At 36.9% G+C, this 27,672-nt stretch overlaps 1 protein-coding gene across 5 annotated transcripts in view; it reads right to left on the bottom strand.

Moving 5' to 3' along the window:
* Positions 1-27,672, bottom strand: part of GTDC1 (glycosyltransferase like domain containing 1) — a 435,900-nt gene that overhangs the window by 292,699 nt on the left and 115,529 nt on the right. For all 5 annotated transcript variants that reach the window (XM_062186286.1, XM_062186312.1, XM_062186277.1 and 2 more), the window contains one exon: positions 11,548-11,749. In XM_062186286.1, the coding sequence (XP_062042270.1) occupies positions 11,548-11,726 (179 nt within the window). In that variant the 5' untranslated portion in view covers positions 11,727-11,749. The remainder of the gene's footprint in view (positions 1-11,547; positions 11,750-27,672) is intronic.

Consider the following 27,672-nt stretch of genomic DNA (forward strand, 5'->3'; position numbering starts at 1 on the left):
GCTTATTTCACTCAGCATGAAGTTTTCCAGATTCCTCCATTTTGTTGTAAATGACCAGATTTCATTGTTTTTTACTGCTGCATAGTATTCTATAGAGTACATGTCCATAATTTCTTTATCCAGTCTTCTGTTGATGGGCATTTAGTTTTATTCCAGGTCTTAGCTATTGTGAATTGAGCTGCAATAAACATTAAGCTGCTGACAGTTTTTTTGTTTGCTAATTTAATTTCCTTTGGGTAAATTCCAAGGAGTGGGATGGCTGGGTTGGATGCTAGGGTTATATTCAGGTTTCTGAGGAATCTCCAGACTGAATTCCAGTTTGCATTCCCACCAACAGTGGGTGAGTGTCCCTTTTTCCCCACATCCTCGCCAGCATCTGTTGTTGGTAGATTTCTGTATGTGAGCCATTCTAACCAGGGTGAGGTGAAACCTCATTGTGGTTTTGATTTACATTTCCCTGATTGCTAGTTATCCTGAACATTTTTTCATGTGTCTCTTGGCCATTTGGATTTCCTCTTTTGAAAAATGTCTATTGAGGTCCTTAGCCCATTTATAAAGCTTAAATATTTGCAGTAGCAAAGCAAAATACCACTTTGGGGCAAATTCTAATCTCCCATTTATCCTGATAGTTTTTTCTTTCTTTTTTACTTTGTTTTTAAATATTTATTCATTTATTTGAATGGCAGACTTACAGAGAGAGCAGGAGAGCAGAGAGAGATCTTCCATCTACTGGTTCACTCCCCAAGTGTCTGTAATGGCCATAGCTGGGCCATTATGAAGCCAAAAGCCAGGAGTTTCTTCCAGATATCCCACATGCATGCAGGGGCCGAAGCACTTGGGCAAACTTCCACTGCTTTCCCAAGCAGGGAGCTTGACTGGAAATGGAGTAGACAAGACTTGAACTGGCACCCATATGGGATGCTGGCACTGCAGCAAAGGCTTTACCCACTACACCACAGCCTCAGCCCCTACAATGATAGTTTCTACATAATAAATTAAAATGACCCCATTCATGGTTAGTCATTGCAAAATCTAAAAACCCTAAAAACACAAACACAAAAAATTATATAAAATATCAGAGGTACAATGTGGATTCAAGAAAAATTCTTGAACAAAGGATCATTTTTTTCCTAGAAACATTTTTTAAGGGCAAATTCCAATTAAAAATTATTTTGTTTTATCAAAATTTACATACTGGGTAATGGCTGCCATCATAGTATGATTAATAAAACCCAAAAATTAAATAAGTAAATGTGTGTGGAATCCTTTAATGCCATAAAACTGAGTAACACAAACCTTTAAATGTTTAAGTTTCTATGGGGGCTGGTGCTGTGGCATAGAGGGTAAAGCTGCTGCCTGCAGGGCCAGCATCCTATATGGGTGCTAGTTCGAGACCCAGCTGCTCCCTTCTGATTCAGCTCCCTGCTAGTGTGCCTGGGAAAGCAATGGAGGATGGCCCAAGTACTTGGGCCCCTACACTCCCATGGAAGACTTGGATAAAACTTCTGACTCCTGGCTTCATCCTGGCTCAGCCCTGGCTGTTGTGGCCATTTGGGAGCAAACCAATGGATGGAAGACCTCTCTCTCTCTCCCTCTGCCTCTCTGTAACTCTGCCTTTCAAATAAATAAATATTTTAAAAAAGAAAAAAGAAGTTTCCATGTAGAAGAGATGATTTCCCTAAACAGATGATACTAGTAGTGACAAGAGGAAAAAAAAGCAAATCAGAAAGCCAATTACAATCATATTTTCTTTACATTTCCCAAGCCTATGAAATCATTAATTCCACAATATTTACTAAGCAGTTACTACTTGCTAGGTACCATACTCCTGGGAACAGAATGGTAAACAAAGCCATATATGGACCTTATCATCATTAAATTTAAATTTAGACTCAATGGAGAGTAAAAAAAAAAAATCAAACAAACAAAATAAATACAAGTTATAAAAATGATAGTACAGAGTAGGGGAAGGAGCCGAACTAACAACGTATTTTACACAGGGCGCTCAGAGAAGCCTCTCCGAAGGCTGGACTTGAAGGACAGGAAAGAGAAAGCAATGAACAACACATGGAGAGGAAGTGTGAGCATTACCTATGAAGGGACCAGCAAGTAGTAACAGAACATTTCAGAATGAGTAAACATGGCCAAAGCTGGCTACTACGGTAGATGAACAAGTCTGAGCCAAAGGCGAAGGGAGATGAGGTTGCAGAAGCAGGCAGGGCCCAAATCAGCCACTACAGAAAACTCCTGTGTGTAATCTGGGGTTTAACAGGTGCAAGAAGAAGTCACTGATGGCTCTCCATCAGGGATCAGTAAATCAAGACTATGAGTATCAGCAAATGAACACAGGTACTAAGCTTTCTTTCAGTTAACAAAGTGTTCGCTGAGTGCTTTTTATGTGCTGGCACTGTATGTCCAAATGTGTTAAATCTGACTCCATAGCGCCAGTGCTAGCACATGCACTGGGTCTTCGTAAATACTGAAGAAGGAAGAAAATAGTGGTCCAACATTTAGGTAGTCCAGGGAAATCACAGTCAAATCTTCCTGCCTCCAAGGCTCTCACAACCACACACACATATTCAACAGGCACTGACCCTCAAAAGGGGAGAAGTTGAATTTTTATTATCTGTATGAGATGGTGAACAAAGAAAAATATAAAACAGACCTTACAGACTTTAGGACAACATTCTTAAGAAAGATAAAAGGATGAAATGGACAGGAAGGCTCTCCCGTTGGCAGTCGCACTGACTCAGCAGTTATCTTGAGTGAGTAACTTACTGGAGAGACCAGCAAGGCGAACACGTGGGTGAACTCTAGAGCCTGCCCCGCAGAGGATACAGAAAGGGAATATGGAGAATGAGTCATTTAATGTCATGTACAGGACAGTGGTTCCCAGAGAGGGGTAAAAATCCAAATCTGACCCAGGAGATTAAGAGTAAGTATGAAAGCTGCCTTTTAAGAAGGAAAAATGTGCAAAGGGAAGGACAACAGAATATCTACATCATACCTTCAGAGGCCCCAACTACAGAGACTGGCACTCGTGTATACCCTGAGAAACACCTTAATAAAAGCAGAATAACTTTCTCAAATAATGTGGAGATGGAAACAATTAAAATCATTTCACTTTCTAAATGTTGTTTCCCATTCTATGGGGACTAACCATGTTGAAGACATTCAACACCTGAGAACAACTGATTCAAAGTGCTGTAAAAATCAGACTAACAATTTCAATTTTCACATCACAAACATGCAAGTTATACATAAAAGCAAAATTATAATAGTTCTTACTCTACAGTCAGAGCTCTTTATACAAAAATGTATTTTGCATCCAACTGAGGGATAGGTTTGTTGCCCCCTTATTTTGTTTGCCTTTTCCATTCAATTCATTAAAAATAATGATTATCTCCCCTCTGTAAAAGTGTAATAAGCACCCAGTTTGCCTTAAAATATAGCTGTCAAATTTCAGAGGTTAAATGTACAGGAGATTTACCCTAGAGGTCTTTACAGCCCAGAGTGTATTCAAAATAATGTCTTGTTATTCCACAGGAACAATTACCCAGGGATTGTATAGAATCTAACATGTGCTACTTTATTTTATTTCTTGAATAAGCTAGAAGGTATATTAAAAACACACACTTGAAGTTGCACCGCAGTACTTAACTCCTTGGAAGCAGTGGCTTCACAGTGTGTGCTACTTATTCAAACACTCTGAATGAGCAGATTTTGGTGTGAATAAACTATGAACTCCATAACAAGAAAAATATCCTACCCACCCCCAGCTACTGAAATATTTTACTTTTTGAGAGTACTGACAAAGAAACACACAAATAAGTGAAAAACATGAAGCATGGAAACCAGCCTTTAGAAAGTGTAACAGGTTTGAACTCTAGTTTGCAAAGAAGTGTGTGTGTGTGTGTTTGTGAGTGTATGTGTAAAAGTGAGAAAGGGAAAGGAGATAGAGAGACAAAAACCAACTGAATAGTTAGTTATTTGGTTTGCAGAATCATTCTATTTCTGCAGTGTTGTGGTCAGGTACATTTTCAACATAAAATCCAGATGGCTAAACTGAAAAATACTGTCCATCAAAGGAAACTTCACTGAGACAAAATCCTGCAGAGGAAGCCATAAAGGCCACACCAATCTAGAAGGCTGCTGTGTGTGCTGGCTAAACAGAACACCAAGACTGGTATGCAACACACCAAAATAAAAAGTCTCAGCCAGCTCTCCTAAACAGAGCAGACACACACTGGTGACACTGTGGGATGCTACACTGCACCTAACGACAAAGTCATACAGGGTCAGAATATCACCCAAAACATAAGCAGTGCACGCAACTGGTAATGGTATCAGCCTGCTGAACTGGGCAGTAACAGAATGATGCCCCCAGCCAAGTTCATAAACCATATAGAGAACTTCAAAGTCTATCAGTTTGAGGATAATTTGGGAATGGCAGGGGCTGTGCATACTAAACAAAGACTGTTCCTTGTGTCTTTGTGAGTCTACCCTATGAAAAAGAGAGCGTCATATGTAGTCTCTTATCTGTATTTTAAGGAAAAATCTCAAAAGAAGAAAGTATAAATGATCTGTGACTGCTAAGGCTAAAAACTAAAGGAAGACAGGCTGAGAAAAAAACAAGATCATCACAGACTCACAGGTATAGAAGAGTCTGGTTTCTCATCTCCAAGCTCCAACCACATTCAAGAACTATAACGCTTCTCTCAACCAGGAGAAGCACCACGTGCAACGCTAACTATAGAATCACATAATATATTTTAATAAAGAAGGTATTTAGATTTAATTCACCCTGCTTCCACAGTGAATTGCAATAGCGTGGTGGTTAGGAGTAGGGTTTAAAAAGAACAAATGCAGGGCCAGCACTGTGGCATAGCAGGTAAAGTTGCCACCTGCAGTGCCGGCATCCCATATGGGCACCATTTCGAGTCCCGGCTGCTCCACTTCCAATCCAGCTCTCTGCTATGGCCTGGAAAAGCAATGGAAGACGGCCCAAATCCTTGGGCCCCTGCACCCATGGGGGAGACCTAGAAGAAGCTCCAGGTTCCAAGCTTCAGATTGGCCCAGCTCCACCCATTGCAGCCACTGGGGAGTGAACCAGAGGATGGAAGATTTTTTTCTCTCTCTCTCCCTCCCTCCCTCTTTGTAACTCTGCCTTTCAAATACATTAATAAATAAATATTTTTAAAAAAAGGCATGGTGATGTGGCATAGTAGGCTAAGCCTCCACCTGTGGCTCCAGGTCCATATGGGCACGGGTTTGTGTGTTAGCTGCTCCTCTTCCCATCCGACTCTCTGCTAATGGCCTGGGAAAGCAGTGGAAGGTGGCCCAAGTGCTTGGGCCTATGTACCCATGTGGGAGACCCCAAAGGAGCCCCTGGTTCCTGCTTCAGATCGGCCCAGCTCAAATCATTACCGCTCTGGCCTTTGTAGCCATTTGGGGAGTGAACCAGAGGATGGAAGACCTATGTTTGTCTCTCTCTCTCCCTTTCTGTAACTCTTTCTCTCTCCCTCTCAAATAAATAAAATCTTTATTAATAAATTTAAAGAAATAGAATAAGCACTATATGACCTTTTCAGGTGTCCAGACTTGAGGTCAAATGACATATTCATGACTAACTGGAAAGTTAATTCTCAAAGTACAAGCAAGCTAATTCGCAAAGCTTCAGTTTGCTGCTCTGTAACATCAGGATGACAATATCTAAGTTACAGGATTGTGGAATGCCTACTACACAGTAAGTGTTCAAAATGCTAGCTACTAGTATTATTATGTAATCCCATTAAATCTTATTCAGGTTACTATAGAGATGTAAAGTGACTACACGCTATGTATGTCTAATAATACTTCATCTAGTAGAAAAGTCTTATTAAGTCAACACTTACTTTTATACTACCAACTGTAATGCACAATAATAAAAATGTGTTTTCATGATTAAAACAACATTAAATTATTCTGCAAAGTATATACTAATAAAAGCAGATGGGGGCAGATGGGGACAGATGCTGCTTGGGGTGCCCACATCCTATAATGAACTGCCTGGTTCAAATCCTGGCTATTCCACTTCCCATCCAGTTTCCTTCATTGCACACCCTGGGTAGCAGCAGCAGATAGCTCAGGTGCTTGGGTCCCTGCCACTCACATGAGAGACCCAAATTCCTGCTCCCGGCTTCAGTCAAGCCCAGCCCTGGCTGTTGAAGGCATCTGGAGAGTGAAACATCAAACTGAAATGTCCCTGTGTCTCTCTGTCTGAGTTCCAGATAAAATGAAAATAATAATAACCATCATAAAGGGTGTTTTATAACTAAGGTTTTATTAAATTATTCAAATAGTTGTATAAAGATAAACAATCAAAATAAGATATAAATGTAAAGGAAAGAAAAATTTAAATTAGGAATCTACAAATGAAAATTTTTTGAGAAACCACCACCTTAGCAATTCACTTATACTGATTGGTTTACCCAAACTTTGTTCACAAGGGCCAGCTATAAGCAACAAATATACACATATGGCACTCACATCATCTAAAAATATTCATTTCCTCAAGGAGAGTTATATTCAATGTTTCATAGAGAAGAGTTCATTTGAAAAAAAAAAATCACACTTTCCATGACCACAATACGCTTAATGAAAGAACTCAGTTTTGGTACCTTTAAAGAAAAAGGCAAATCATAGCAGAAGAAGGAATAATCAAATATCACCTTAGCTTTAATTTCCTTTTCTGCATCACTTACCTGATTGAACATTCTATCAACTCATGTTCTGTCTAACCACTGGCTTTCCTTGCTGCTCCACAGATATTAATAAAAGGTAGAATGGGGAGGCAAGATATCATAATGATGATCATTATTTGGATTTATGTGGCTAGAAGAAATAGAAAATTCAAAAGAGCAGACGCTCAATTTCATGAAACAGAAGTTTGGAAAGAGGCAGGGTGACATGGGGAAGAAAACCAACCTTGCACACTGTCCTTAACTCCTTCTTTAAACTGAATATTTAGCTAATGAGTCAACATTTTAAATGATTATGCATCCACTCAGATTTTCTATTTCATTTTGAATGAGATTTCATAAGTTATGTTTTTCTGAGAAATAATCCATTTTGTCCAAGTTTCCAAATGTATTGCCATAATAAGTACTCAAAGCATGTCTTCTTTTTGCTATGTCTGTAGTTACTTTTATTCTAAAATTTATTTGTGCTTTTTATTTAAAACTATCAACCTACCAATAGTTTATCCATTTTATTATTTCAAAGTAACTATTAGTTTATCTCATTATGTATTGCTTTCAATTCCACAACTTCTACTTATTGTTTCCTCTTCTGCTTACTGTTTCCTTTCCAGTACAACTCCTAGATCAAACTGAGAGGAACCCTGGCTGGGGCTGCAAGCTTTTGGAGGACCTTGCATATAATAAACAAACAACAAAAAAAAAAAACCCTAAAAATAAATTTATTAAAGAAGATACAGATGTAGCTATCAATCTGGATGCAATGCACTTTGTAATATGCCTATTGTGTAATATGCAATATGAGTTCTTTGTAATCATGATTTTTTGTTTCCTGACATTCTGCACATACTTCAGAAGGATTTCACCGAGGGGTGAAAATCACTTGTGAAGAACTGCTCCAGGCCCGCTGTGTGCATGGCAGAGTGGCTGCTCCCACAGCAAGGGGCTACAGACACCATCAGAAGGAAGCTGGCCAGGGATATGAGCAGGGCCCTGACAACCTCTGCCACAATCTTCCCTGGGCAACTATTTTTATTCATTTCTATTACACTTTTCCACCAGTTCATTCTATGCCTCCCTTTCTTTATATCAAAGACAGTGTGTAGTAAGACTATTGAGCACCTTACTTTTTTTATTACTTAACTTTTCTGGAGAGCCTTCTCTAAGACCACACAAAAAGCTTGCTCCTTCAGGTTAGAGCTGCACAATATTTCACTTCAAGGATGTAAAAACTTATATAACAAGTCACCTTTATGAAAACTAGACAACCAGGGCTCTGAAGCTACCTCACCACTCCAATTTCTAGATCCTCCTTCATGCAGGGCCCCTACAGATTTCTCTTATTTTGCTCAGCTGCAGACTTAAAAAGAAATTAGTTATTAGTTCATGAAGCATTTCCAGATTTTTAAAGACACGGGAATTTTTCAGGTAACTTGGTAGTTACATTGTCCAAGATAGTCTCTCTAACCTTCCACGGCCCATCTGTGGCAATCCAGGTGTTCCTTGTCTTTGTACTTCATCATTGCAGACTTCATACCTTCAGTCAAATGCAGGAAAGGGTTTTCTCTTTTTATAGATAAAGTAACAAAAAAACAAGTGATGCTGTCATCTACTTAACTATAATTTGCCACAACTGGAGGACTTACCAATTCTAACAGCAAGAAAGGCCTGGAACATTCAGAAAAGAAGGAGAACTTCACTATGGAACAAGATGGACCATGCTTCCTTTCCAGGGCTGGGAACTCAGCCACCCCAAAGAAAATTTTGACTCAGTTAACAAGAACAGTGGCTCTTGAATGGGCAGCCCAGCCATTAGTATCTGCCACACTTCCTCAGACAGAAGAAAAATCTAACTGTAAGCATGTTGGTGCAAAAAAAAAAAAAAAAAGTAACAGTGAATTTTTAGTTCAATAAAGACACTGTAGGAAGAAATTTTAATGAAATACCCATTGATGGCTACTCTAAGATACATTCTAAAAAAAAAAAAAGGATTGATTATGAGATAAATGACACATTTTAGAATTTACAAAATTTAAAGCCTACATGCAAGCCTTATCCCCAGAAACTTTTTCTACATTTTGCAGAGTTTTCAATGAGTACTAATTACTGCTGGAAAAATAATTTGTTGAGCTTTTGTAATCTATTATAAAATGGAATAGCTCCAATGTGAATCATTATGTATTCTTTTAGCTGCTTTGGATAAAACAGAATCCAACTGGTTAGTTACACTGTTAACATCTATTCTTTTAATAGTAGAATGTTTTCTTGACAGTGACAGCTACATATGCAGCAGCCAAAAAAATAATATCTGTACCTACATTGAAGGTCTTTTTGTCAGACATGTTCCTACTTGTTCAGAGTAATCTGCATAATAGGCATTATTTTTTTTCTTTATTTGACAGATGAGTTAGTGACAGAGACAGAGTGAAAGGTCTTCCTTCCGTTGGTTCACTCCCCAAATGGCTGCTACGGCCGGAGATACGCCAATCCAAAGCCAGGAGCCAGGTGCTTCTTCCTGGTCTCCCATGCAGGTGCAGGGGCCCTAGCACCTGAGCCATCCTCCACTGCCTTCCCGGGCCACAGCAGAGAGCTGGACTGGAAGAGGAGCAACCGGGACTAGAACCGGTGCCCATATGGGATGCCAGTGCCACAGGCCAAGGATTAACCAAGTGAGCCACGGCACTAGCCGCAGTAGGCATTATTAGTACTGAATAATTTTACCTGTGTGAATTCTGATGATTTTATTGGACAAATGTACAAAGAGAATAAGCAACTGGGAAGCAAAGTCTTTTCAATCTTTATAAATCTCCACAGAGATCAGATCTATGCTGTTTAACAAAAGGTTATTCTTGTACTTTGATCTAAGATTGAGTAAGCATATTTTCTAATTTAGTTTAGGTTTTCAAGCTGCAGCTAACTTTCCAAAATATTCAGAAAAGTTTTTGGTATAGAGCAGATGAAATATCTTTGGTCAAATACAATTGTAAGTTAAAGTGGCGAGATATGCCTTTGGATGGTATCTGATTAGATTAATGAAGTTCACTGCCTGAATTAAATGACTGATCTTGGAAGATATCAGTATTTGGAATTGAAGGTCATGGCTACTGTTGAACAATAGTTTATATAATGATCTTTCAGAAATCCACCTCTCATATAAGACTGCTTCCAGGAGCATTATGACGTTTATTCTCAATCGCTATGGGCTCTAATAGGAGTGGGGAAGCGATGTGCTTGAAGTGTTTGTTTGCATGCTATCCACAGACACATATGTGTGACATAATAATTTAATTCTGAAAAGCTGCATAATCAAAATAATCAAGGAGTAGATATGGTTCATTTCAATGTTCAAATCACTGTAGAAATGTATTATATTCAATGGTAATGTTAAATGAAAATGTGCCATACACTAAACCAGATTACTTGACCTTAAGTAATATAATACAACTGGTGCTGTGAAAACACTATTAAATGAGATGTGAAAGCAACTATAAACAGTCACATTTTAACACGGCAATAGTCTTGTCATTGCCTTTATAACTTTTACATAAATACATTCACTGACATTTCTCATTCTATTAGTGAATCAACAATACTCATTTTGTTATAGCAGAATATGAAACACTAAATTATGTAAGGAAGTATACACATTAGATTTTTAAAATCCCAAATTCTCAATATTCACTAAAATATATTTTGCATTTAAAATCCTAAGCAATGTCACTTCATTGTTCACTGCTATCACATCTGACAATCAGAGTCCTAAGAGATGATCCATGGTCTTCACACACAAAATTGGTTTTTCCTGAGTCCCCCGATTCCTACTGAGAAGAGCAACCTGCTTTTAAATCACCAGCTGCTATATCTTCTGTGGCCGGTCCACTTCAGAAGCAGTAGATGAGTATGGCTACTGGGGGGCCAAGGTGGGCACTGCAGCTTTGCAAGGCAACCTTGCTCAAACAACCCATCTGCCCTAACTCCTTTTATGTAAGCATGGCACTCCTCACTCCTGCCTAACCTAGTGCAGTTACACAGAGAGGGTTCCAGAACTAAAATAAAATGAAGTATGTGAATCTCAATAGGACAGACTTCTACTATTTAACAATCAAGAGACACCCAGCAGTAGATGTGAATAGAGAACAAGGAGGGAAGAAATGGTCAAGAGGATTCCATCCTAACCTGCAACTGTAACCAGTACATCTTCTTCAGCTTTCAAGTGTGTCCCGTAAAGCTCCTTCAAACAGGTGCCCCTTATTCCTACTTCCTAACAAATCACAATTCAAAACTGAGGTCTATGTCCCCACAATCATCCTACAAGAATAAGTCAAAGGTTACCAACTCTGCAAACTCTCCTTTAGTTTGCCAGTCAAAATCCACCTGTCCACCTTTCCTACTGTCATTATGTTTGTACATCTATCTCTACCTCAACATACTTAAAGCCTTGGTCACATCCATCTTCAATCCTGGCTCCTATTATACAACAGACACAATGAACATTAGTACAGTATGCTCACTACAAAAGGCTTTGGAGGTTTTAAGGGGAAAAAAATGCGCTCAAGACACATTGTAATTCTCAGTGAAAAAAAAAAATGTCACTCACTGACACAAGAATATAAGACAAAATCACAAGACACATAGACTCTAAAGAAGACTACTTTCCTATGGATCAGGTGTTCTGTACATCGGTACCTTCTGCAATCATAACAGCCGGTTCCATTGCTGGGGAAATTGTCAGTGATGCCAAAAGAGAGACAACAATCTGATAACAGGAGCACTGAAAATAAGCTGCATCTGCACCCTGAGTTCTAATTACCTGTAACGCTCACTGACGGGAACGTTCTGAGAGAAGTACAGAGCCGACGTCCGTGCTCTCCAGTGCCATTTCTTTGCAGGAAGGGTATAAAGGACACAGTCTTCTAACTCTTCTTGGAGCAGGTCCACCAGCTGTTTATGGGAGCCTCCATAGAATGCTTCAATGATAAGAATACTCATTGGCCCCTTCAAATCTTCACAGTCTAGACAATGAGCAAAAACAAAATAAAAACAAACATCGTTTCAAATATATACACATACATACAATTTACCAAATGAAAACACAAATAATTTAGTTACATATTTTTAAAAATAGGCTTATTCCCTTTAGAAAAAAGCACACAATACCAATCAAAATACCAAAGACATTCTCAGATCTGGAAAAAATGATGCTGAAATTCATATGGAAGCACAAGAGACCTCGAATACCTAAAGCAATCTTGTAAAACAAAAACAAAGCTGGAGGCATCACAATACCAAATTTCAGGACATACCTGTTGAAGTGAAATGGACACTATGAGAAACAATGACTTGATCAGCCCTTGCCCTGACTGTTGAGGAACAACTTACTACATTATTCTTTTAGTAGTTTTGTGTTCTACTTAATACCATTGGTAGAACTCTCTAATTAACACATAATTATTTTTAGGTGTTTAAATTTAACTGAAAAGTGATTCTTGTTAAATATAAGAGTGGGAATAAGAGAGGGAGGAGATATACAGTTTGGCACATGCTCAATCGGACTTGCCCCAAACAGTAGAGTTAGAAACATGCCAGGGGATTCCAATTCAATCCCATCAAGGTTGCATGTACCAATGCCATCTCACTAGTCAAAGTGATCAGTTTCAGTTCATAACTGATCATAATGAAAGGATTAAGAGTCAAAGAGATCACATAAACAAGACTAGTGTCTGCTAATACTATCTGATAGAATTAAGAAGGAGAGAACAATCCAACATGGGAAGCGGAATACACAGCAAACTCATAGAATAGTGGATGTCCTAAACAGCACTCTGGCCTCAGAATCAGCCCTTAAGGCATTCAGATCCAGCTAAAAAGCCCATGAGAGTATTTCAGGCATGGAAAGCCAAGACACTCTGGGGAAAGAAAAAAAAAAACTAAATGAGGGATCTCTGTGAGTGAGATCCCAGCAGAAAGAACTGGCCATCAAAGAAAGAGGTACCTTTCTCTGAAGGGAGGAGAGAACTTCCACTTTGACCATGGCCTTATCTAAATAAGATCAGAGCTGGCGAACTCAAGAGGCTTCCATAGCCTTGGCAACTCATGACAAGAGCCTAGGGTGATTACTGATGCCATAAGCAAGAGTGTCAATTTGCTAAGTCAACACAGGAGTCACTATGCGCTTACTCCTCATGTAGGATCTCTGTCCTTAATGTGTTGTATAATGTGAATTAATGCTATCACTAGTACTTAAACAATATTTTACACTTTGTGTTTCAGTGTGGGTTCAAACTGTTGAAATCTTTACTTAGTATATATTAAATTGATCTTCTGTATATAAAGATAATTGAAAATGAATCTTTATGTGAATGGAATGGGAGAGGGAGTGGGAGATGAGACAGTTTAGGTGGAAGGGAGGTTATGGGGGAAAAAGCCACTATAATACAAAAGTTGTACTTTGGAAATTTATATTCATTAAATAAAAGTTTTAAAAAAATGAGAAGAAACAAAGGTGTATATTTTTCTGACTTCTGTTTTCCTAAGGACCTAAGACCAATTCCACCATGACTAGTTTTTTCTCCTACCTTAGAAAGCTTAAAGCACTCTCCTGCTATGATTAGTCACTTCCTGGTTGGTTCACCAAATGACCTGACTCGGAAATCTAAGAACTAGCTAGACTTAGGGCTGTACTCCTACAGGGACACTGATCTCATCTCCTCATAAAGACTTCCACATAAACCCCTCATTTTTAAGGTCCTTTCCAGCTCACAAATTCTCTGATATGGTAACACTCATAATAACTCATCTTTTTTTTTTTTTTAAAGTCCTACTTATTTATTTATTTCAAAGGCAAAGGACAAAGAGAGGGAAACACAGAGACAAATAGAGATCTTCTATTTACTGGTTCACTCCTCAAATGCCTACATTAGCTGGGACTGGGCCAGGCTCAAGCCAGGAACTCCATCTGGGTTTCCCAGATGAAATGAAACCAAGTAATTGGGTCATCATCTGCTGCTTCTTATGCACATTAGCAGACAGTGGATCAGAAGCAGAAGTGGGACTCTGTCCCAGGCACTCCAATATGGCATGAAGGCATATCAAGCAGCAGTTTAATCCATGGCACTATAATTGCCTGCCCTTAATTCATTTTTAACTCACCAGCTATCACTGTACCTAATGAAATCATTTTTAAAAGAAAACACATTCACATTCAAATCTCAAATTTCTGGTGTTAAAAGCTTCAAGATGGGGCTGGCACTGTGGCACAGCAGGTTAATGCCCTGGCCTGAAGCACTGGCATCCCATATGGGCAGTGGCTCTAGTTCCGGCTGCTTCTCTTCCAATCCAGCTCTCTGCTATGGCCTGGGAAAGCAGTAGAAGATGGCCCAAATGCTTGGGCCCCTGCACCGGAAGAAACTCCTGGCTCCTGGCTTCGGATCTGCGCAGCTCCGGCCGTTGCGGCCATCTGGGGAGTGAACCAGCGGACAGAAGACCTCTCTCTCTCTCTCTCCTTGCCTCTCCTCTCTCTGTGTAACTCTGACTTTCAAATAAATAAATAAATAAATAAATATTTTTTTAAAAAAAAGCTTCAAGACACAATTTCTCAACATACTGCACATTCTTTTAGCACTTCCTCTCCATTGTCAATATCACACCCCCAAAGAAACTTCAAAAATTGGGTAAACCTGTAAGTCTGTGAACCAACAAGGCTTCTACAACCTTTCTTTAAACTAGACACCCATTAAGAAGGATAAAGTAGCAATACTGGGATTATTAAAGACATGGTAAAATTTCATCACAGAGAATTGGCTATCAAGCAATTTTTCATTTTAATAATAATTTTTGTTAATGTACTTAGTGAAATAAAAATATATGTATGACTGTAAAAACTTTCATATACATTTCAAATTATATGCCATTTCCTGTAAGACATAATAGAGAAACATCATCCTATACATAAATGCTATACTGCTTTAAAAATATTCCAGATGTTTGAATTTCCCTTTATGACTTAAATAAATACACTCATTAAACAGCATATTGCTTTTCTTAATAATGGTGTTCCATAAAATTAGTAATCCCGATGACTCAATGATGCTTTTCACAAATAAAACTGTATTTCACCTTACTGGGTCAAAGTAATTCCCATTTAAATTGTATTTCAAAGCAAAATGTTTCAAAGGGTTCTCAAAGAAATGGCTGAACTGAAAAAAATACTTTTTTCTTGACATATGAATGTTACAATGAGCATCTGGGAAGAAAAAATATATATGAATATACATATTTCACTTACATGCAAAATAAGGAGCAGTGTATGCCAGGGAAATATGAGTTTGAACCTCAGCTTTGTCACTTTCTAGCTTTTGTACCTTGGACAAGTTATCTAACTTTGTAGTACTCAAGATCATCTCTGAATTAAGACAAAGAAACAACCTCAGTGGTACATTGTAAAGACCAAGTTAGATAAAGTATGCAAAGCATAGTAGCTTGCAAACAGAAATAAGCTATTTAGTCCCTTCTATTAATATTATAAATCACTCTACTCAAGGAGAATCTATGAATCTTTCAGTAATGTGCAATAATGGCCCCTTTCCTCAAGAGACTGGGAATGGTAGATGTACGTATGAACTCAAGATGCCACAAGTATGACCCATGCCTTAGCAGCAGCTTGCATTGTTCAAATAGGAACTGGGGAACCCTGCTAACTTTGTGGGTAAGAGGTAAGCTCCGAGGCCAAGCCATGCAGAGCTTGTTTTTTGCCAGGCCTACTGAAGACTTCTGCCCTAATAATGCAGTGTTCAATGAATTAATAAGCACCCTCCAAACTCAACAAAGTGGTAGCCACTAATCCCTCAAATGATGGAAACTTCTAAGAAATACTTGAAAGAACAAGAAAAGGAAATTTTGAAAATTAGATCAAAAGTTTCAAGAAAGAATAAAAAGTTTAACATTAACTTGCTTGCTAGATCACATCACAGACTATGATCTTAAGCTATTTCCTTGACCTAATCATGCTTAGGTGAGTATGTCCTGTATATCCTTAAAAGGTCTCTAAAATATTCTCATAAAAATGATCCAAGATATTCCCCCTAAGTGAAGAAATATGATATATAAATTACTCTAAATAATATTTTACTCATATAACTTCACAGAAAGTAACATCAATATTAGGGAAAAAATCGCTTTCTGATACTTCATTATTCTGCCCTGTTCCATGAATGACTTACAGTACATATATCATACAGATGTTTTTTATGGGTCTGAGTCATGAATTATGTGCAAACCTTCAGTCACTGTGAGGGCAGTACTTGTAGGTGCTGCTACAGGTCCAAGATACTCACTATGCAGAACTGAAGATCAAGCATGTGGGAGGTCAAAAAATAGAAAAGGGGAAAAAAGATTATAGCCATAGTAGATTTCCACCCCTTTAATAGCTTAGTAAGAAGAATGAAATGTACAGGTTTGAACTAGCGTTTACTTGAGCATTTTTCTCGTGGCCAATGGGTGTGCCTACATTTTGGGTATTTTTCTAAGGAGAGTAACTATGTCCTACCATCTCTGAAAACTATACTTAGTGGCTTTGATTCATGGAAATTTGTTCTGACTGTTTTGTGGAGACAGACACATCTTGGCCGTTCCCCCTCTTTCTGCTATTGCAGCTCTTGCCACAAGAAGAAAATATGTTCTTCCCTATAGTCTTCTTGAAGCACAACCTGGGAGAAAGATGATTCCCATTAGACGCAAAGAAAAGCTGATTTCTAAATATAAGATTCAAACCAAATGTCATCACAGCACATTAAAGAACAGCTCAAATACTTTCGATGTGCTTGGATTTTGTTTTAGGAAACACTGCTTGAAACAAATAAGCATGAGGTTGAAAAACAAACCACTTTGCTGTTCAAGTGGAATTTGCTAAGATGTAAAGGAGTGCACTATTTATCCATGTTAGCAATACTCAGAGAAAACTGCAGCTGGCCACCCTGCTTCCACAGCTAGTCACAGCGTGCAGGGTGAGGACAGACACTTCTGGCCCACTGGCAATGGCCAGCAAGCTGTATGGGCTTGGGAACAGCAGGAACAGGGCCTCCACTTTGAAAGTGTTAACTTCAAGCAGGGACAGGGTCTCCCTGGTGGCAGGAAGTTATGGCCAGGTGTCTGCCAAATGGTGGCGATGAGCCTACACAGAGCCAAATGGCTTTGCACTGGTGCCTGAGTTCAGGCATCTGTCAGAGCATCATGGCTAGTACCAGCACAGACTGCAAACCCTGAAACAGTACCTCAGAATTCAGGGAGTGGCATTTTAAAAGGCAGAAATAACAAAACATTCTGACAATGGAGACCAAACACCAATCAGAAAGTCTTTCTGCACGGCACCCTCTATGCTCCTAGGACACTGAAAAACCTGCAGGGCGATGACACTCCTTAAGAGCATATAAAATGTTTTCAGATATATTTTTATCAATTTTAAGCTTCTGCTTAAACAAGGAAGCTTCAGCTAAAGAAAAACTCACTTCTTCAGCATATTTTATTCCCCAGTGACACCAGATGAATGAAAACATACTATACTATTAAAGCTTTATGAAAGTTTAATTCATTATCAATACTATGATTTAATGATACATGGGTTAAATGCTAAATGTTCAATTTGGCAATAGAAAATGAATCCAACTGATAGCTATGAAACAGGCATCTCATATCATTTCAAGGTCTAGTTAAGACCTCCAAAGGACAAAATAATCTGCTTACAAAATATCTGCCTTACCAAAATTTTCTATTTACAATTAAAAGGGGGAAGAAAAAGTGAAAAATCACAGTAGTATTTCATACAAACATTCTGACCAAAAGTATCATTAATGGTATCTCAATTAAAGATTACGAATGCATGGATAAAATATCAGAGAACAAAAGTAACCTGAAAGCAGTGCTGTGAATATTTTTAAATTTTTATTAAAACTTCCAGTCATTCTACCTGCATTTATTTTAGGCCTGACCCAATTTCTTTATCCCCTGAGCCATGATCATATTCAAGGTGAACTACATTTTTGTCTACTTCTTTCAGCAGTTATAACTGCTAAGATAGTTGTAACTTTTTTTCACAGTAAAGACATGGGAAACTTGTAATATATCATTGATTTACTGAAAAGGATATGCTAAGTATAAATACATGCCATTAACTTTTCAAAAAAGAAACCTAAGTCACATAAATAATGCCAACTCAGTTACCTTATACTATTCAAATAATTTTCCAATTAAATACCCAGTAATAATTTTAAATCAGAGGAACTGTTGTATTAATATATTCCACAGACACCTTACTGCTATTACTTGTAGGAAGGTATAGTTTCAGTGACGACGGTCTCAACGGTTTTAATCCCACACACATGAGAAATTGATTCCACAGGCTAATCCACAACTGGCTTGATGCCTTAAAACTTCAATCAATTGCTGAAAGCATTTTTTCTATTTACCTGTATACAATATTAGGAAACATGAGCTTAGCAGAGCAAAAATCAGTGAGCTTAAACACTAAATGGTCTCAGTAGGGAAAAGTAAAATCTGAGTAGGCTTTCCCCATAGGTCATCAGAGGTGTACCTGGTATTTTCTTACTGACCTCTCTCCCCCTTCCCTTCTACACCTCCACCCACTTACTCCAACACACGCAGGTTCTATTTAAAAAGCAACCATTAACCCAGCAGAGTAAAATAGGGCAATGCTGAGAAAAGTTAGTATTACCTTCCAGCCCACTCATTGACTTTAATGATTCATCAGGGAAACCCCGGTTGTTAAAATATACTTGAAATTTCATTAAATAGCAAAAAATAGGCATTAAAAAGATTTCTGCTTTGAAACATGTCACCAGTGATTCCCCTAACAGAACCTATTAAGGGTGAATATGAAGTAAAAACAAAAAATTCCTCAAAGTAAGGTACTACATTTAATCACAATATGCCAAAAAAAAAAAAAAGATAAAGATGAACAGATCCTACTCTGATGTTATTTTTTCTAGTCCTTCTATAAAAATTAGATATAGAAAATTCACCCCAACCCTTAACACCGCAACACAATCTCTGAAGACTGAAATATGAAGAGAGCACAATCTGGCATCAGACGCAGAATAATAACCTTGCAATCCTAAAACTTCATTCTATGAACAACATTCTACATTAAATGAAAGAGATTTTACCTGACAGTAAGGATTGATTCCATTCCCTCAGCATTAATTTGAATAGCAGGTAATGCCTAATGGAAACTGATCATTTTTCCATCATTTGGCTATAGGCTATAAAACCTAACATTTATGACAACTTATATATTATGTTACTCTATGTACTTAAATAATATATTTTAAACTCTTAGGTTCAAATTAAAAAGATGAAGCAATGTAATATTTTATTCCTCCACAATGTTCTGCTTTATTCAACTCTTTGTTTTATACTGTGGTGATTAGGAACCGAGGACTTAGGCAACAAAACCACAATTTGGTAAGATTTAAGTGCTACACTGGGAGGTGATTTAAAGCTATTTTAAAATGTACTTTTCCAATTATATGAGTTGTAATGATATTTTAAATACACATTTTTGCAACTTTACAATCTTATAGGTATATATAATTGCTGTTTTTTCCTGACAAATATTTTCAGTATTTCGCAGTCTGGGATTTAACTTTCTGCTTAAAGTCATCAGTCACAGGGGTCAGGCATTTGGCCTAGTGGTTAAGTTGTCAGTTGGTTCACCAACATCCTATATTCATGCCTGAGTTTGAGTTCCAGCTCTGCTCTGTATTCCAGCTCCCTAATGTGCACCTTGGGACACATCAGGTGATGGTTCATACAACTGAGCTACATAATATCCACGTGGAAAACCCAAGCTGAGTTCCTGGCTCTCAGCTTCAGCCTGGCCCAGCCACATCCAGTGCAGGCGTTTGGGAAGTGAATCAATGGATGGGATCTATCTGTCTCTTAAATAAATAAATAAAAACTAAATTTTGTTCCATGATTTGAATTAATAGTCTTGGTTATAACAATCAAATACCAAATGTGAATCAAGAAATACTTAGTACTTACCATTTACCAGTCACTCTGTAAAATCATTCACTTGTATTCAGATATGCATAATTTCCATAGGTGACTAGAGTATATATACTAAAATTCATTACTTTACATTTTTGTAAAGCTACATTTTAAAGCTTTTACGAATATATATTTATAAAATTATATTTTAATTTTAATATATTTTGTAAAGCTATATATAAAGTAGAAAATTTATCAAAATTATAAAATTTTTGTGAGCAGGTAGGTGGTTCAATTTCACTGACAAATATAATAACCATATTTTAACATCTCATTGCTGTTACTCTCACAAGTAATTTCAAACTGCAAAAATATCAATGAAATCATTCTAGCAAATACTAAAAATATTTTGAATTGTTGACATTGTTAAATATGGTAGCATATCTATGAATCAACAGAAAAGTTTATATGAAAAAAAATCACCTCATCACTTGTTCAAACCATCACACTACCCTTTTGCTCCATGCAATCTTTCTCCACCCACGTCATTCTCCATAAGACAACCACAAACAATCTTTCCGAAATCTGATCATGAAGTAGCATGCTCCAAACTCTCAGTGTCTCCATTACCTAAGGGTACCCCCGAGTTCCTCCACATGACAGTGGAGACTCATTTTCTGGCCCCTTCCTTCTTTTCACTGCAGCTACAACTGCCCTTCTTGTACTTCAGTCTCTTCGCCCACTCCAGACTCTGCATCGTAGCAACACCAAGAACCCACACTCACATGGCTGTTTTATACTCCTATAACTTCACGCCTGTATCTCTCTTCAGCATCAGTCTTTGCTTTGTGCCCACTTGATGAACTTTTGTTAAAATTTCTGCCCATGCAACATTTCTTTGAAGCCTGTCGCTGAACTGCTCTTAAACATGACTTCCTTTCCTCTCTGTATAGTATCCTGACACCTGTTTCACTTTGTTTCCAACTCCTGCTTCTCTGTTAGGCTGTGAAAGTCTGGAAGATGGTGACCATGCCATTATTTCCCTTAGGGATATCCCAAGGTTTGAGGCACAGCAAATGTCACTAGTTTTTCGTAGAGCTGAACTGCAAATCAGAGGGATACAGGAAGTTAATTTCTTCTGCCTTTACAGTAACACTGTTTTCACTTTACACAAATTCTGAACAAATAAGTGTCAGGTAGCACTGTACTTGCTACCAATGATTTCCCATTATTCCTGAAGTCCAAACTAAATCAAGCAGCAAGTACAAGTATATACAAACATATTTTATTATGTTTTCTTTTCAAATATTGATTCTTTTTTTCGTATTGCTCACAGAAATCAGAACTTATGGGAAGTAATGGTTTCATGAAGATATGTGTTCATTTTAACCTACTTATACAATAGAAGCAACAACAATTGAGGAAATGGGAGAAACAGCATAAGCAATCAAATTCTAGTTCAGAGAGTTTCATAGCCTAAGAGAATATATGTGACATCCATGAATTTTGAAAATCACCTGCAGTTTTTTATTCTGTTTGAACTATTATCATGCTAGTTTAATTCTAGAAGTGGAAGTAGGATGAGAAGCCAATTCCCTCACCATCAATCTGAAGATCCCATTCTACATTTAGTAATTAGGCTTTTATTTAACGAGGAAGAAAAAAGGCATTTTTAAATACTTTCTGCCAACAATTATTCATTTTATAAAAGTTTGATAAGATGAATAATGTATTTGCTTTCTCAAGATGGCATTTCTCCAATGCCTTCCATCTTCTTGAAACAGGCTGTAAACCAGCTCAGTGGGAGTATCTGACCCATTCAGATATGGATACTCAAGTAGAGAGGTCAGGTATGTCCCAAGATCATAGTTGGAAAAAGCTCTGACACCATTATTCAACCACTTTTCTTTTCACAGAAGAAGAAATAAAGAGTATCAGCATCCCAGAGTGACAGCAAAGACTGAAACCCAATTCCTGGGACTCCATATTCATATCTTATCCAACTATTATTTCACTGTATGGACATGATACAGTATAAGTAAAAGATGTGTCCATTTTCTAGTTTTTGGGGTGTTAGAGTTAAATATAAATGTTTAATACTTAGTAACAGATAAATTACATATATCGGGGCATATGTTTTACATGCATGTGAAATGTAGATTTTACTATAAATAATATTAATTACATGCAATATTTAATAATACTTCCCAATGGTTTGTAAATCCAGGGCATCTGCAGTGAAAGTCACATAAAACTGAATGCCACAGAGTGAGGGTAGCAACTCAAATTTTTGCTCTTGTGGTCCTTCCTAACTCCTGCATGATCATCACTCTCTGAAGGCACAACCTTATCCTCCAACCACCAGTTCCAGACAAATTTTTTGATAAGATAACAGGTCTTAAGGACTAGGACTGGAAGAAAACAATGTCCAAGATTCACATGCCAATGAAAGTTTGGAGGAGGAGCTGAAGAGGTCAGTCATGTCCTAAGTTCAGTCCAGCTCATAATTTACTAGTGTCACCATCAGGCAAAGTCTGGTGCCCCTTTTGACAAAACATCTATAGCACTGTTTTATACGGACCAACACATGTAGGATATATTTTACAAGCGTGATTACTTAGTTTCAATAGTCTTCACTGGATATTAAGTTCCATGGTGACACTAAATTGACCTGCCATTTACCACTGTATCACCAGAACTCAGCAAACAAAGTATTCAATAAATGTGTGTTGAGTCAATGAACCATAAAATCTTCTGGCAATGGCCTTGAAAGTTTCTTCCTAACTCATCCAAGACTTTTATTATTGTCAGCTACAGATAATTACTTCTTACTACCAGTAATTACTATTTATGCTCATAGAACTCGATGCACAGATTCTATCACCACATAAATATAACAGGTAACATCTTACTGTATTTAAAATGTCACACCTTGGCCTACAAAAAACAATTTGGCCAGTAGTCCTACTTAGGGTTTTAGAAACTATCCTCCATAACCTAATTGGATTTTACAAAAATAGTTAACTCAAGGACAGTCGATTGTATGACCTGGAAGGAGTCAACTGGTTTAATCACTAGACTGGCTTTTTGTTGTTGTGTTTTTTTTTTGTTTGTTTGTTTGTTTGTTTTTTTATAAAAGCATTATCTTGCTACCGTACAATGGCTTCAATGTCAAATTTTACCTCCTATCTCCGATTCAGTTTGTGGAGGGTAAATTATAAATATACAAACCAAATGAGTTTAGAATGAGATGACAGATTCTTAACCATACTGCTGCTAGTGAGTCTCACTAAAACATCTTTTAAGAACTTAATCCATATTAACTAAATAAAAAAGTTGTTGAGAAATGTCCCTCTCCAAGAGGAAGGCATGTATCACATTTTCAGTTAATTTTGAAACAGAAATAGCTGTATTACTCTGACACACAAACATTCTCCATGTCCTATTTGAAGTGTAGCAACCCAAGCAAATATGGGTGGCATTCCCTTGATGAGCTGAAATAAATATTACCAAGTATGAAGTTCTGGATTTACTCACTTCAATGAAAAAATGAAAAAATGAAAAAAAAAAAACTGTAATCTCACTACTCACTCTGATTTAATGGTGAAGGAAAGCAACTTAAAAAATGCAAACTCCTAACAGCTCAGAAGCAAACACACAGGAAAAGAAAGAAGAATTTCAATAGAGGCATGGAAACAGTCCTGGCTTCGGCAGCACATATATTAAAGTCATGGAAACAGATATCGTTAAGTGTATCAATGCTAGACACATTTAATATCTTTAGTATTTGTATTTTATCGGTGAAAACCACCCTGCAGTAACAGAGTTTTAAAATGATCTTAGGAAGTCTAATGTGAACCAGTATCAGAGGCTATTCTTAAATATCTAGATCAATAAAACCATGTTTTAAAGCTCTATCCATCAAAACATTTCATGATGCTTCCCTCATCTCTGAAGTTCTACATGAGTATAGAAATGGATTAGAAGAGGAATTATTTAAAGTATATTTTCTTCTCTTTATGGTAGCTGTTCTTTTTCTAGTCACCATTTATCGTTCAATAATCTGATTCCACAATGGTCTAAAACATTTGCTGATAGCTTAAGAAGCCAACACCAGGAGAAAAAAAAAAAAAAGGAAAGAAAGAAAGAAAGAAAAAGGATAGAGTCTAGAAATCTTTAGTGCTAAATTTAAAAAAGCACAGAAACCCAGTTTAGACCAGGGGTGAGTAAATCTGGGACTAATAGACGTGGTAATGAGAGCTGTATCACTATTTTTAAATATCACAAGAGGCATATTATTAGCCATCCACTATTATAAGAAAAAGAGTCAGTCTGTTAAGAATAGACTGGGATTTTTAAATCCCGAAGATATTTAGGAGAGAAAACTATTAGGTAGACAAAAGGTATGCCAAGACAACTGTGTATAGTTTCTAGAAGTTCTTCTCCGGATGTTCTGCAGAAGGGCAAGCTTGCCACATCATCTGGCACACATTTTCACTGAATAAAAGATAAGAAGCAATAGCTCATGGCTTCCTGATTGGAGCAACCACTATGACTTTTATCTACTTAGTGGCCTTGTCTTTTACTATTATCTCTCTATCAACTACTTTTCCAAGGAGACATTCCAATGATACAAATATTTTGTCTAATGAAGCACAGGCCCTACAGCTCAGAGTATTCTTCACAAACTACCCAAAGCCACACGTTGCAACATCAACATCTCTTCAGAAAGCAATGTCACACTCGAAACAGTATGTTCAAACAGAGTAAGGTTGCCTAGGAGTTAATTAATTCCATATATATATATATATATATATATACACACATATACACACCATATCTGAGGCCACAGGTCTCTCAACTGGATTAATTAGCATACATAGTTATCAAATAGTTTAAATCATTTTAGAGAGAGTTTATAACTTAAGCTCTTAAGACTAGATACTTGGGGAGGGTTGCGGGTGGGAGGGAAGTTATGGGAGGGGGGAAGCCATTGTAATCCATAAGCTGTACTTTGGAAATTTATATTCATTAAATAAAAGTTTAATAATAAAAAAAAAGACTAGATACATAATATTGCATGTTTTCTGTAATAATGGATCTCAATAGAAGTATTTTATTACCCTCTGCCTTTTGCTCAGTGCTTGAGTGTCCCTTTTGCAACCTTGTTGCCAAATTTCATTTTCAAGGATTAAATTTAAAATATCAGAGAAATACTTTCACATTTTTCAGACTAAATGCCTGCCTGGGTACAATATGTTACCTTTTCCAGGAATACATACATGTTACAAGGAAGCAGCACATGATGCTAGAATTTCAGCCATTTGCCAAGTAGACTGGAATAGTTTGTAAATTAAAAGGACCCTTCTCAATTCCAGAAAATGTAGATTGAAAGCTGATAGACACCTACCACTAATGCATATAGTCGGCTTTATTTTGAAGCATTAAAATATTCTGTCACATTTGAACATAACACATCACCTAAGCACCTTTTAATTCAACTAAACTGCTTCAAAGGAGTAACCACTGGGATTACCTACCTTCTTTGTTGAAGGTTTTGCTCCCAATTGAAAACAATCAAAATATACAACAAAAGTGGATCTCAAAAAGTAAACGATCAATGACCAAAAAAAAAAAGTTACTGGCATGGGAAAATGTTTACGCCATTGCATGAAGTGATTATGTTTATGATGAAATGAATGTATAACCATGAGAGAGGTAGAGAAACGGGATGTGCGCACACACACAGGTAGACATTTTTGAGCAGAGTTACAAGTGGGTTTGGTTTCCTCTCTGCTTCATTTTATTCTTCAGCTGATCTCCACTGAATATTTTTCAACTTCAAATAAAAGAAACTACAAGTTTTTTCTTAACTTTAGGGAAAGATGCCAAATTGTTTGAAATAGCAAACTACTTCCCAATTACTGGATACACCCTCTCTCCAGGAACTTGCAGTGGTTTTCAAATCATTCTAACTACCACTGTCATAAAGAACCTTATTACAAAACTAATCAGCAAGGGTTAAAACTAATAGCACTATAGCAATTCACAAATGATATAATTTGATTTTGGAAATACTGCTTATCTAATGCATGAAATAAAAGTAATCCCCAATTAATTTTAAAATGTACTTGAATTATTAAGTATTTATAAACAGATAAAGATGTTTTATAAATAAGGGATTTGAACCTGTGCTTTGACAGTGTTAGAAATAAAACACCATTTTGGTACTTAGAGTTTTGAATTGGAACATGAGGAAGTACAGCACAAACTAAAAGTTTTAAAGTTAATGTAAAATGTCAAAATTAATTTACGCGTTGGGCCTGGAAATATGGGAAATATTTAATTAAGGTGAATAAAACTGAAAGGAACTTTGAATTTCACACTTAATTTCCAAAGTTTCTTGTATTAAGAAAGCAGAAAAAATGTTATTGCATAATATCCATATGTGTTACACATGTTAAAATTAGAGACTGGATTTCAACTGAGAGAGAGCTAGAGAGAGAGAGATTTGAAATTTTCACATACTGTCTCTCTCACAACCACTCAAATGTTTTCTTTACTTATATACACTGAATAACTATTATCCAATGACAACCCAGACTTAATTGAGAAATAATTTTAAATGGAACTTCCAAGCTCTAGTACCATGTTTCATTTTCAAGTAATATAAGAAATAACTCTGTTCCTGGAATTGTCTTTCAACGCAAACACTTCATCATATTTCATTTTGAAAACCATCTATTCTGAGAAACCTAACCTACAAATCCAGAAAGAAAACAACACCCCCCCTAAAAGTATACAAGTGATTAAGAAGCAACTTCCAGAGAACAAAAGATGCCAATAAAACTGTGAAACATGTAAACACAAACATTACAGGCTAACTTATCTCTATTTAAAGATGCACTAAAAACATACCTATCAATAGACAATATTCCATAGTTTAAAGTAAGCACGAACTTAATAGGAAGAAGAAATCCTAATCTTAGGAATGCACCATGTGGCATTTTTTAACTTTATTACCACTTTGGTGACTCTCTGGCCCACAGCAGATCACCTCCAACATTAGTACTCTGACCTTCTAGAAAACTGACAGATAAAGTTTATAGTGAGAAAAAAATGAGATTTTATGGGTTTCCAAAAGGGAATTCTTGTGACACTAAAAGCCATATAATAATATTGATTTGATAACCAACTTTTTTACTGCCAAATTACAGACTCAAGATTTCTAGAAAAATATCCAGGCGAATTTGCCAAAAAATACAATAAAAACAGACTGATCTCATGACAAACAGAGTTTCTTTGCAAACATTAAACATACATATAAAATGACTTTTAAAATCTAGTCTTCTTTAATGAGTTCAGTATTCTAAAACTGACCTTTTTCCTGATACATTTGTCAAATATCAACTCAGTTACAGCTCATACCTTTTGAGCAAATCATTCATTCTCATTCCCATTTCTTTCCATCCTAAAGCAAAGGTATAATGTACAGAAATGCAGATTATTTTATTAAAAATCAATTAGAATATTCAAAATATTCCATTCTCACAAATGAAAATAAGTTGCTTACTGAAATGACAGTCTTCCATTTCACTGCCTTAAAAATTAAGCTGGCATGGATAATAAAAGTGTTTTCTGACTGGATATGCTTAGCATTCAAATATATTAAAAACAAATACTAATCCATAATTAGATTTCAGGGGTGCAATCTATAGAAAATAGAATTTCCTTTTATTTTCTGAGAGCAATACCAATGATTTGATATCATAAAACTTATAACAACAATACCATGGTTTGTATAAATTTATAACAAACTCATACGTAAACGCTTCCTATCTTTTTAACCTAATTTTTACCATGCATTCATTCAGCAAATACTTATTATGTCCACAGTGTGCCTGCTCATCATTGTTACAGGTGCTGGAGGATA

The sequence above is a fragment of the Lepus europaeus genome, chromosome 1 (assembly GCF_033115175.1).
Source record: "Lepus europaeus isolate LE1 chromosome 1, mLepTim1.pri, whole genome shotgun sequence".
Taxonomy (NCBI): domain Eukaryota; kingdom Metazoa; phylum Chordata; class Mammalia; order Lagomorpha; family Leporidae; genus Lepus; species Lepus europaeus.